Source organism: Melopsittacus undulatus, chromosome 3 (assembly GCF_012275295.1).
Source record: "Melopsittacus undulatus isolate bMelUnd1 chromosome 3, bMelUnd1.mat.Z, whole genome shotgun sequence".
NCBI lineage: Eukaryota > Metazoa > Chordata > Aves > Psittaciformes > Psittaculidae > Melopsittacus > Melopsittacus undulatus.
This window is the reverse complement of record NC_047529.1, coordinates 116,439,612-116,452,658: the sequence shown is the minus strand read 5'-3', so window position 1 is coordinate 116,452,658 and position 13,047 is coordinate 116,439,612. Positions and strand designations below refer to the sequence as shown.

The following is a 13,047-nucleotide window of genomic DNA, read 5'->3' as shown; positions in this document are numbered from 1 at the left end:
TGTTTATAACGAGCAACATAGAACAACAGAGCCAGGACAGGACTGACTGTTAGTATAACCTTCCTCAAATGAAAACACTGATGTTTGGAGCAGATGCTGTGCCATTTTAGACTATCCTCACAAAGTGACACATGCTGCTATGTACTGTTTAACTTACTAATGTTAAAACTGATGTTATACTTAACAAATAGACTGCCAAGTCTAAATCAAACCAAGGTGAAGTCTTATCAACTTCATGCCTTCACAAAGATTACATGCGAGCACATAAAGATGTTTTTAACACTCTTCCCTTGCATGTATCCTGGTGTTCTAACAAAAAACAGGGTACAAGTAGTTTAACTGATGGACAATACAGAAAAATCAACAGCTCAAGCTGCCCATCTGCAAGAGCTATGACTTGCTGGTTTCTGTTTTCAGCCACATGCATAGTAGCGTTGCAGCCCAAAATCCTTCAACAGCTTCTGCCGCACAGGAGGGCTCAGGTTTTTACTACTTCAGCATAAACGTGTGATCAGTTGGTGCATTCCTGAGCACAATTCACACCAGTATCATAATCTTGGACAAAACCTTTCACATTTCAGAGCTGTTAGGCCCAAAGGATTAAACCTTTCCAGAAGTTACTAACAGACATATTTCACTTTCCTTTAGATTGTCTGGGATATTTCATACAATCCCAGACTGATTTGGGTTGGAAGGGACCTTAAAGCTCATCCAATTCCAAATGCCTGCCACGGGCAGGGACCCCTTCCACTGGAGCAGCTGCTCCAAGCCCCTGTGTCCAACCTGGCCTTGAGCACTGCCAGGGATGGGGCAGCCACAGCTTCTCTGGGCACCCTGTGCCAGCGCCTCAGCACCCTCACAGGGAACAGCTTCTGCCTTAGATCTAACCTGAACTTGCCCTGTTTCACTCTGAACCCATCACCCCTTGTCCTGTCAATACAGGTGATATTTCAAGTTAAACACTGCGAAATTGCCACACACAGATGCCACACACCTCTCTTTCGTGCACTTTGCAATCAAGCTGGCCAGGTCACCGCCATCGCAGTACTCCATCACGATGTACAGCGTCGTGCTGCTTTTGTCGATGATCCGATCGTAATACCGGACGATATTGGGATGCCGCAACTCGCGGAGCAAGTTCACCTCCGAAACAAGCATCTGCTTCTCTGCCTCTGACATTGTACCATAGTCAAGCTCCTTCCACACCAAGATCTAGGGAGACGAAAACGACCCTTAGGGAATGCCTTGCACGAAAGCCAGAGCTCCGCAAGCGGAACAGCGGCTCCTAACGCCTTCGCCCAGGTCCCCGGCTCACCTTGCCGTCGGCCTTGCGGCGCACCTTGCGACATTTGCCGTAGGAGCCGGCACCGATGGTGAGCAGCACCTCATAGTCCTCTGGCCGGCCAGGCATGGCGAAGGAATCACCTCAAGCTGCGCGGTCCCCACCACCGGCCCCGCGCTGTTTAAACGCACCGCCCCTCCCTCCCATTGGCCAGGCTGCAGCGCCCCGCCCACTCCAACCGCCTTCCCATTGGCTACGCCGCCGTAAACAACCGACCGCCGGGTGGTGGCCGTTACAGGCAGGTATCGCGAGAGGTGGGCTCAGGCAGCGGCAGGAGCCGGGTGTGGTGTGAGGTGTGAGGTGTGAGGTGTCCGTGCCCATGGCAGGGGTTGGAACCCAGAGAGCTTCAAGGTCCCTTCCAACCCAAACCGTGCTGTGATAATGGGAGATCTCAATGGAGAGGTCTTGAGTAGTGAGGAGTGTTTCAAAAATCCTCAAGCTGTTTACAGGAAATTTGGGCTGGAAAACTGCATTTTAAAGCCAGTGAGAAAAATTCCTCATGATTCTTCAAGAAGTTACCCATTAAGTCATGGCAGCTTTGCTGTGAAGCCATCTATGAACACCTGCATGATACCATACACAAGCACCTTCTGAAAAGAAACCACATCCAGTAATGTAAACTTGAAAACATGAATGCATGGCTCCATACCCAAAAGTTGAACCAGTAATTACTATGGTTACATTACATGACACTAAATAACACCACAATATACTGAGTAACATCACAGACCTTCTAAGAACCATGTGCTGTGTTTTCCAGCATCATTCAGGCTAATTCTGGAGTATCAGCAGTTCTAGGCTCAATCCAATCTCTTTCCACACGGAAGTGGCTGTGCCTGAACCAAGAACCCCTGTTCCTCAGCAAAGAATGGTAACAGATCTTATAACATCCATATCAGGTGGTTGTGTTTGCTGCATCCAGCAACAGGATTCTCACAGTGCTTCCATCTTCACTTTATGGTCTCATTAGTCATTCCCCTGTTTTATTCCAGGCTTTGGGAAAGGTTTGAAGGGGGGTAGGTGTCATGCTAGTACTGAGTGTTCATGAAGTATTCCTGCATTAGTCTGCCAAAATCTAACCCTTTACTGTCATCGTCAGGAGGCACAAGAGCTCCTGTTACCAAAAGCCTATAGCTTTCTATCTGTAGGTAAGGTCTCCTCATCACATGAGCAAATGAATTATACAGCAGAAAGAGATTTTAGTTTTCTTGTTGATGAGTAACATGGTGTTCTACATGGTTCATTTTTAGCACTGATTTTAATTACCTTAAAAGAAAATCCTCACATACGCCATTAGCATAATAAATAAATGATGGCGATAGGCAATAAAAATGGCCAGAAGTACTGTATGTATTATTCAGGCTGCAAGCTCCATTGCTGGTTTCAAATACCTCTGTTTCCACCTTCTGTACTTTCAAATGAGCAGAAGGTCATCATGTCTTCCCAGTGTTATCAATGGGAGCCTTTATATTTCAATCCTGTGTTTTGTGCAGGGACTGTCCTGAGAGTTTCTTTAGAAATGCTGCTTTGAATGAGGGAAATGTCAAAATGTCATGCTCCAAAACACCAGGAGCAGACATTTTACTGCTGATCATACCTCCATTTAAGAGCTAAGTCTGAGAAAAATGCCTTTCTAAAAGCAGTCATTAAATATTTCAGCAGGTGCTGTTTCCTTTCTGTCTGATTTTCATGCTGGCCATAGCAAAGAACCCAGAAATACATCTCAGATTTGAAATGGGGCCCCTTTAATCAGGTATTGTATTTTGAACTCTGATCTCTAGGTCGGGAGTAACTTCTAGATTTCCAGTCTTGAAAAGACCTGTGCTGACTTTAGGTCTTTGCAAGCTACCAAACAGCTTTCAATTATTGCTTCTAATATGTTATTCTGCTTGGGTTTGAGGAGGTTTTAGCATCAAATTTCAGTAATAATTCCCCCAAACTTAATACTGTGAGACTGAACCGAAATCAGGCTCTACCAATCCATCATCTCAAAGATTGGTATGAGAAGCTGAGGTGAGATTCTACCATCCATTGTCTCCGGGATGGGTGGGAGGAGCTGAGATCAGACTCTTCCATCCATTATCTTAAGGATTGGTGTGAGGAATTGCTGCCCATTATCCCAAGCATTGCTGCAGACCAGTGCAGTTGAAAAGCTGGCTGCAAGACCAGCAAAACTGGTCCACCATGAATGTGTTATATGTGACACTAAGAACAAAGGTACTCCCAGCCCCCAGCTCATCATAAAGGGGGGAAAAAGGTAATCCCCAGGGCGGACGCCTCCATGAGGACACTTTCCACACAGTTTAAAACCAACTGCCAGCAGAGATGCAGTGCCACCCCATTCCTATTCTAAGCCTGAGTTTAGTCCTCATCAGTTCTTCATTTTACTTCTTTAGCAGCAAATGGAGAAAACTTGAGTTATCTGTTACAAGTAGAATACCTGCTTCAGGTATTTTTTTGTAGCAGATACCAAAGAAATCAGTTTACATTCTCTGTTGATCTCAAGTTACAATGCCTCCTCTTCTTTGGGCACTGCCCATAACACACAGTCAGATTTTGTAATGTTAAAGGCTACAAGTGCATTAGATAGATGGGTTAGAGACAGTATTTTAACAGGAGGCACCTGTCACTGTTGGAACTCTTGACAGTGCAAGTACATGACATACTATAGCTCCCTGTAGAACCATGCAGAAACCTCGTAACAATCCTTTACTTCAAGGAGATAAATAAATTCCTGTGCCAAGAACATCAGTTACATCTGATGTCATTGACTGTTAAAGGACAAAGGCCACGTGGCTGGAGCAGGAGGATAAGGAGACGGAAATTTCTGGCAGAAGACAAATATTCTGGTACCATATGTACAACTGGTACAACTGTAACACTCGTTGCCTTAGTGGGGATCTCAGTGTGTGGGTCTCCCAGTGACAATAGCAAAAACAGACATTGAAAACAAGACAGTTCAAAGGCAACCATCTGGAGTTGCATTTTCCACCATGAAGGCTTAAAAGCCAGTGTCCACTTTGCACCAGGAGCTCCATATCTCCCTTTTACTGGGCAGTCCAGAACTGGACACAGTACACCAGGTGAGGGCTGAGTAGGGAGGGAGGATCCCTTCCCTTGACCTGCAGGGCTCTTCCCAGTGCAGCCCAGGATACCACTGGCTTTCTTGGTCACAAGGGCACATTGCTGGCTCATGGACAACTTGTTGTCCACCATGACCCCTAATTGCCTGCTTGGTCTGACAAGTAACATATTTGGTGCTTCCAGCAACTCTCTGTAAACTCCAACCAGGATACAGTCATCTAGCTCCAGTTTTGAGTGAGTCCTTCCTTTCCTTTAAGGAAGGACAACAGGAAAGTCAGTTACCTTCAAGCTGCTGTTAAAAGTGGTGAGGCTTTGTTTGTACTGGAACCCTCCCTGTTAGTTTTCCTGTGCAGCCACAGGCAAGTCAGGCACAGTGGCTGAGTCTGGAATGAAAGGATCTCTGCTACCAACTTCACAGGAGACAGGTAGTGATCAAGAGTCTGATCTTTTCATGAGCTGCAGCATAGAAGAAAAAGATGCTTTCATTATTAATATTCTCATACATTTATCCTGTAGCAATTTATCACAGAAGGCAAGAATCATTCCTCATAGATATGTGGAAGATAAATCCTCTCAAACTGTCCTATGAGCAGCAGAGACAGTGAATGCTGGATTCCTACAGATCTGAGTTCTTTGTCTCCTAAACTCTGCTTCCCACCATGTAATAGCTGCATGTTTCTCTGAAATGCCCACTGGGCATAAGCAGCACTTGCTGCAGTTACTGTGCAGCCATCCACAGACTGGCCAGCTGACCAGGGCATAGAACATGCTGTATTCTGCCTGTTTTCTCATGAGGGTCATTAAACTGGGGGGTTTACCCTCTATGCAGCTATCAGATTTCCAGTAAAAAACCCTCTTAGGCTCACACTCGGGACTTCTACATCATTTAAATGCAGCTGAGTGTGTATGGCAAACAGGCCTGAGCTATGGGGCAAAGTAAAACCACATAGATCAACCACAAATATCATCTCTCCTTAGGAAACTGGGGAAGTTTCTCCCATCTCTAATGTGTTCAGCTTAGACATACCCTGCAGCACATTTCCTGGAAGCTTGACTCTTGCTTTGCTGCTATATAGTGTCAGAGAAACTAAAAATGGATTCTTAACTTCCTACAGGTCACTGCAACTACATGGATACGACTCAAGCAAGATTGTAGGAAGAGACGGTATCTTTATTATTCAGCCTAGTAAAATACATTTCTTTACCAACAGGCTTTTCAGATGAAGATTGCTGCTTTAGCTGTCCGTGAGTCAACTGCTTGTAAAAGGTAGCAATGTCCTCTAATATTCATTGCTTGAATACTGCTGGTGTACTGGGGTGGTAATCACAGTAAGGTAACTTGTAAGTTTGAGTGAAAGCAAGGTATCAGTGTCTGAGGACAGTGTGGTTGCACAGGACGTGCAAACCAGACAGAAGGCTAGAAGATGCACCAGAAGCTGCAGGACCCCAGTTTGAACCTCACTTGAAATGAAGCTGTTAGTCCTGTGGTTCTGAGGTGAAAGTCAGATTGGTCACATCCAATGGGAAACACTGATCTGTAGTTTCATTGTAGACGGAATCACAGAATCCAGTGCTTGTTTGATCCCTCCACAAGCTAATTCAGCATATTGTGCTGACAGAAAATAGCTGGTTTTGATGGGGGTGGGGATAAGGTTTTTGTCAGTGTTATTCAGGACAGAACACAAAAGCACAGGGAGGTAAGGTCACCTGGTAGGCCACAGTGGCACTGCTTCCAAGCCTCTTCCAATACCAATCCAGAGAAGTGACCACAGGGATTGATGTGTTGTTTGAAATATTGATATGGTCTCCAATATCTCAGTGTCAAAATCGATAGTATTCAAATGAATTGGGCCCTTCATTTGCTTCTCCCCTCCCCACTGCTGATGCACTAAATATGTTTTGAGGTTTCAGAACTGGAACATTTTCATTTTTAATCTTAATTAGTTGACATCAGAGGACCTGGACCCTTTCATAATAACTGAAGGGTTGAATGACTGAGATCTGAGTAGCGAAGGTCAGCATATGTGGCTTAATGCACATCTTACGATTATCTAATAGGACTTTATAACACCACAGATGTTAAACTAGAAAGTCTTCAGATTCAAAGATCAGGTTTTTTCTCTATGAGCAAATTAAATGGGATGTGCTTTTTCAATTGAAAATTATTAATGGCACAGTGGACAACACTGCATGCAGCAGCAGTGCATCTGCTCATGTTCAGGTCTGTTCACATTAGTAATAATACTTAAGACAAAGCTGCTTCTGTCTTTTAACACAGGATCTCTTATGTCACAGGAGGTTCCATGGCTGCAACACAAGCACAATTCCGTAAGGACGCTTCACCCACAGCCTCTATTAGTGTTAACCGCATTAGTCAACAAGGAAGGGAGCTTATAGGGATCAATGTTCCTGTTAACACACTGCATCAGGAACGTGAACAGACACCCCCATGAGGATGGGGCTGAGGAGCAGGTGACTTGGGTTCCTGAAGACATTGTTCTGTCTCCCTAAGAATACCATTAGGGAGTAATGGAAGTAATAAACTAGAAGTGAGATGCTCGTGTATCACGGTGAGTGCTTTTGGGTTTCTCTTACATAATGTGTGAGTTGCAGCTTGCCTACTCTCTGCACTTCTCCAGCACAGTGTCATGGGCATGTGTGCCATTGTGGCACACTGCCTGAGAGGGTAATGACAGTCTGGGTAGGCCAGAGAGCAAAACTGGTACCAAAATTCACACTGAGCATGAGGCCAGGACTGGTGCTGCAGCAGCGATTTCTGGCCCTAAATTCTGGGAGCTCATCCATAAGAAATAGTAGGGAAGAAGGAAGCTCAGTGGTTTTATTCCCCCAAGGAAAGTAAGAGTGAGTGGTGGGACCTTAGGACAGCACACCGTGAAGTGTTTCTGATGGAGGTGGTGGGTTTACACCCAGGACCTTTGGCATTTCACTTCAGCAAGCCCAGATGTGGTGTTACACCACGTTGCAGCCATAGGGTTACAGGGAGGCTGCAGTAGAGGCGAGCAGTGAGTCCTGGACCTCTAAGCTTATCTCTAAAGATCCTGCCTTACAAAAGCACACAGGATCCAGTCTGGGCACGCAGGGCAGGGGCCCAGATCCCACTCCAGATGGGTTTCCAGCAGCAGCAGCTCTTGTGGCTCTGCAGGGTTCGGATTAGGTCTGGCTGGGGTGAGGGTTATTTTCCAACAGCTGGAAATCCGTCTGGAGCAGGTTTGGGTGTGTGTTCATTCCTGCCTTCATTCCTCACTCTGTTTCTCAAGATGCTTTACTGACCGCAGCTGCGCAGGGGAAGACTGTGTCCAACAGTGAGGCAAGGAAGAAGTGATGGGTTTGTAGAGCTGGAGTTTAGCACTCGGTGGAGCAGGAACTCCCTCAGGCTCCCAGGGCTCGAGGAGAGGTGGAAGAGTGATCGGTGACCACGCTGGGTAAGAGGACAGGAAACAACGGGAATGCTGCGATGTTCCCGCAGCACCTCCCTGCTCTATCCGCCCGCAGCCGCTAGGGGGAGGCACCGCACCGCTCCAAGCAGGCAGCCGCTGATTGGTCGGTCCGGTCCGTGCCGACCCTAAATCTGAGCCTGGTAATTGAATGTGGGATGGGTTTCCCCCTATTTAAAAGTGTAAATACCACTGCCTTTCTCAGAAGAAAGTCCATGTGCTCTCCTGCGTCCTGGTTCTGGAAGATATGGGTGTTAAATATGGCATTTTGGATTAACATCTAGTCCCATCCCAAAAGCGCAATGCTTTAAAATTACTGAACAATCAATTCCTATCTATCCTCATCAGAATCAGAATTAAAAACCCAATGCACCCCTGAGCACGAAAGGACATGATGCAAAAAGCCAGAAATGGATTCTCGGCTGTAGTTCATTCAGTTCCCAGGTTGAGGCACAGGAGCCTTGTTTGAGCTTGCTCTGGTTTGCTCTCAGCTTGTAGCTGGAGAAACTCCTCGAGGTGCATCCTCTAATCCAGTGCCATACACAGCAATGACAACCTGACTGACCAACTTACACATTAGGTATCTCTTATTCCTTATAACCAACCACTGCCTTTAAAGAACCCCTGGTGAAGTTACAACCTGACTCTTACACCCCTTTTGTCAGACTATGACAGAGAAGATGACTGATAGGTTCAAATACTGCAGTTTCCTACAGCTGCTTTTCTATTGTTGCCTTTTTTGACCCTTTGAACAGTTTTGGTCTCCTCAACCTTCAGCAGTAGATGATGCAGCCACTGGTAGTGTAATGAATTGTTGGCAAAATCCATTTCCTTTCCCTCATGACTTGTAAACCCCCAAATATTATCTTTTAAGAAAGGCCTGTTCAGTTTCCCAGCCACACTTGCACGTTACCATGTCATTGTAACACATACTTTTGATATCATCATAACCTGGAGATTTCCATGCAGTGCTGTGAAGCAAAGACTCTTTTGTTCCTGCAGTTGTATTGGCTTAGCTCTGGCTCTGGCCTATCTCACTGCACAGCTTATTCCCGATTCATCTTCTGAGCTTACAGAATATGAGATAAAACCAGATCATTGTTCCATCTGAATTCCCATAATCCTTGTGCTCATTAGGAATAAAGCCATGTGGCTGCCCTGAGTCAGGATTGCACTGAGTGCAACTGGCAATTGTGACCTTGTGGTCCCTACTGGGCTTGCAGCACTGCCTGCTTTACACAGCAGAGGTAACACCTCCTGATACAACCATCTCTGCAGAGGGATGTGCATGAAACAAAGCTGAGGAGGTTTTGTATAGCAGAGTGTGGCTTTTCCACATCCCACCCTCAGCTTAACGGAGTGCTTTGGGTTTAATACATTAAAGGGCCACCAATGAAAAAGAGAGGCTAAAATCTCAGAGCTCCGTTAGGGAGACAGAGCTAAGAGCTTCTGACCAGGGACTCTGCTTCAGGGTAGCAGCATGCTGGTATCTATAAACAACTTCTTGGGTCTCAGTGATTCAGGGAGATGCCAGCAAGAGCTCATTGAACTTGAACCTCATTTGAGGGGTTTTGTCTTACAGGGAGGCCAGGATGAAGGAAGTAAACTTGTTGTTTGCTCACCTTCCCTTGTGGAACAGCTTTATCTTCTTAGTCCTTTTCACTATGCAATGAAATTAAATTGATGTGGTTTTGTGCAGGAAATTAAAACCTACTTGCAGTAGATTTTTTGTTGCTGTAGCTGCCAACAGAGTCACTGATTTATGCGTGTTTCACTAGAGTCAGGAAATCACTAAAGGTAAACCCATTAATAAATCTAATCCTCTCACTCTTAAACTGTGCTTAAATAAGTGCTTAGGTAAATTATACTGATAGGACAATCAATTCTCTGTTACAGTACAAAGCAGAAGGAACTGAACTATGCAAGGGATGGATGTACCAGAATGAGACCAGAAACTGGAATGGTTCAGAGAAACCCTCAGTAATGGGGGGCTGACAGAGAGATGTAAAACCAGGAAAGGGAGAGGAAAAAGGGTACTTTTTGTTTTAACCTCTCCTAACACAGGAGGGAAGGAAAAGCCAAGGCAGAATCAACACATCCACAGGGAACAGAGCTTATTTTGAAACCAGGTGGACTTTTGGAGGGGCTTGTAAATGGCCTGCAGGACTCACTGACCTCCCCAGGCTCAAAACTGTATCAGGACAATAATACTAAACTGGTGAACTAAAAGGAAAACAAAACAGGGAGATAAATTCCAATGGTCAAGGACAAGAGCCAGCTCCTCACTTTTCCCTGAGACACTTGTCCTTGGCTATTTTGCACGTGAGGATAACGGCTTGGGCATATCAGGGACCTGATTCTTTAGGCAGTCCAACCATCTGTGTTTGGATAATGAAGGAAGGCAATTTAATAGGTACCCCAAACATGAAAATGATGGATAGCTTGAAAAAAAACAGAGTATTTAACGTATTAAATGTTGCTATTTCTTGCAGAATCAGTTTTTGTAAGCCTGGAGCAAACACCAGGAACGCTGTGGGGAGTTAAAAGCCTATAAAAAGAACTTGCCACCTAGCTACTAATAAACTGATGAGCTTCATAGGTTTTCAGGCCAAAACCCATCAAGACAACCATCAAGTCTTATTTACCTGCAGAATGTAGGTCTCAAATCTCCTGCTGTAATTAGGCTAAACAGGACCTACTACTATTTCAGCTCTGTAATAAATGATTTAAGCCAACAGTTTTGATTTCAAGACTGGAGGGATGGAGAACCAAACACATACCCAGGCTGGGCCTTTCCCCTGCTTCCTCCTCCTGACCTCAGTGATGTCCTGCACTGAACTGCTGCATCTTCCATCTTCTCTTATAGACAGGAGCCCATGACTGACAGCACCTGCCGAGTACTTACACAGAACAGAACTGTGTTTACACACCCTTGTATAAACAAAGCAGACCATTAACTCTTTCACTTAAATCACTTTTCCCTTTATAGCTTTAACTGAAAGCTGGGTAACAGTTATAAACATAAACCACACCTTGGTGCTGTAGGGCAACAGCTGGAATGAGAAAACCCATCAGCTACAGCTTTAAGTGACAATGGAATCAACACTCAGCACTGGAATAAACACAAGCAAGAACAAAGCTGCCAGGAATTAATCCAACACTGGTTAATGGGTATTCTGATTACTGCAGACGTGTGGGCAATGAACAGAGCTGAGTTTTAAGACCCTACTGACCCATTAAAGTAATATTTATACTCATTTTTGTCATCAGTTTGGGTTAAGGAACTTCCTGGAAAAACAACTCACCCTCATGAGAGCCTCAAGGTTCAGCTCTGACAGCTCTTCAAGCTGTGTGTGCCAGGCCCCCTAAGTCACTGCCTGTGGGGTAACAGCACAAGCACTGCCCGAGCACACAGCTCCTGCAAGGGAGCTGGCGAAACCCTAGCCCAAGCCCTCCATTCTGCTGCACAGACTGAAGTTTGCCATTTTCAATGCAGGAAAACTTACTGTAATTTAATAGCAATTTACAACAAAGTCTGGTTCATGTTTTTGAAGCAGAAACACAAACACAGCCTCTATTCAGCTGCAGGAGGTGAGATATGTGACAATGCCCAGTGGCCTCTCAGAAACCCAGCTGCCAGAGGGGTAAGAATACGAGATAGAGTCCTGAGAGATAGAAATTTATTCCTATGTGATCAGCTTCCTCTGTGTGACAACACATCTGGTCAGCACTGGATCCCCCACCAGTGTCCCAAGATGCAGACTGCAAGTTTTCCCTCCCAGTTTCACCCCATTCCCCCCACCCCTCATAGCAAAACACAACACATGGAAAAACAGGAAGGAAACAGAGGTAGATGTAACTACAACCATGGTGCTGCTGCGGAAGTCATGCAAGATGTCTCACAGGCTCCAGAGTTCGTTTTCCCTTCATCTTGTGTTGCAGGATTACACAGCAGCGGGTGACACGGAATGAAGAGCTGGCGTTAGCAGAAGGCTGCTGGAGCCATGGAGCAAAGGGAGCTGAGCTGATCCATACTGCTCTGCCTGGCTGTAGTTGCTTAAAAAACACAGTACACTGTTAACAAGTGTAAGTACGTACAAAGGGATGACACTAAAAGGTTGCTCACATCTCTCTGGGATGGTGGCAACCCAGGTTCTGCTCTGGCCTCAGCTCTCAGGAGCTTGAGGAGGATGCACTGGCACACAGTGCCCTGCAGAGAAACTCTGCAGTCTCCAATGCACACTGCAGCAAGTGGTGCTGCAGAAGCTTCTTTCCCCTCCCAGCTCCCTGCTGCTCCATTTGTCCCCTTACCACTCCTGGCACAGGAACATTTGTCTTCATGTCCCTCCTCAGGAACGCTCCACTAAGCAACATTCTCCATCGCAAAGCAACACTGCAGCTGGATAGTGAACCAAAGAGTTCTTTTACTGTGTTTTGCATTAATGGTAAGCACAACAGAGATTGTGTATCTATCAGATATAAATACAACCATCAACAAAATCAATCTATTAAAGTTTTAAAGCACATGAAATAATCTTGTGGGGGGTGTGTGTGTGGAATATCAACTCTGTGTTTGCCACACACAAAACTGTAATGGGAAGAGACACCTGATTTCTCCGTAGGGAAACGCTGCCTCTGGTATCTGTCTCCATTTCTGAGGGATGTCCTGGCTCATGGAAAGGTTTGATTAGGAAAAAGCCCAATTAAATAAATTCCATGAAACACCATCAAACATGAGCAGCCCTTTGCAAAATCAGAGAGTCACTACAGGCTCCTGCATCCATTTAATCACATAAATGAAATCGCAGGTAACACAGGAAGGAAGGAGAAAATTGGAGGCAAAACCAACTGGCACCAAGAAAACTCATTTTCATCACACAAAACGAACACCATTGTGATTTGAAGGAACTATCTCACTTTAATAGGACAGTTGTTCAGTGAATAATCATCCAATGGTAAAATAAAAGCTTTAACTTTAAAATGCATAGAATCCTTTTAAAGACTTCTTCCATACCACAGCCAGGTAGTCCACAGGCTGTACAGGCCAACCCAAGCTGCTCAGAGGTGCTGGTAACCTATGCAGACATTTTAAACCAGAGTGTGGCTTCAATTCTACTCTCCCAGTGGTTGCTTTGTTTAAAAAACAGTGTAAAAACTATCAAATAT

General features: G+C 45.2%; 1 protein-coding gene across 3 annotated transcripts in view; it reads right to left on the bottom strand.

The window, feature by feature from the left end:
* Window positions 1–13,047, bottom strand: part of NEK2 (NIMA related kinase 2) — a 92,776-nt gene that overhangs the window by 7,771 nt on the left and 71,958 nt on the right. The window contains exons 1-6 of one of the 3 annotated variants that reach the window (XM_034060593.1): window positions 12,193–12,600; window positions 11,748–11,937; window positions 10,662–10,781; window positions 4,709–4,882; window positions 1,316–1,932; window positions 995–1,212 (exon numbers count right to left, since the gene is read on the bottom strand). In XM_034060593.1, coding sequence (XP_033916484.1) covers window positions 995–1,212; window positions 1,316–1,411 — 314 coding nt within the window. In that variant the 5' untranslated portion in view covers window positions 1,412–1,932; window positions 4,709–4,882; window positions 10,662–10,781; window positions 11,748–11,937; window positions 12,193–12,600. Of the gene's footprint in view, window positions 1–994; window positions 1,213–1,315; window positions 1,933–4,708; window positions 4,883–10,661; window positions 10,782–11,747; window positions 12,601–13,047 lie in introns of those variants that run through there. The other 2 variants (XM_034060592.1, XM_034060594.1) reach the window with 2 other exon arrangements.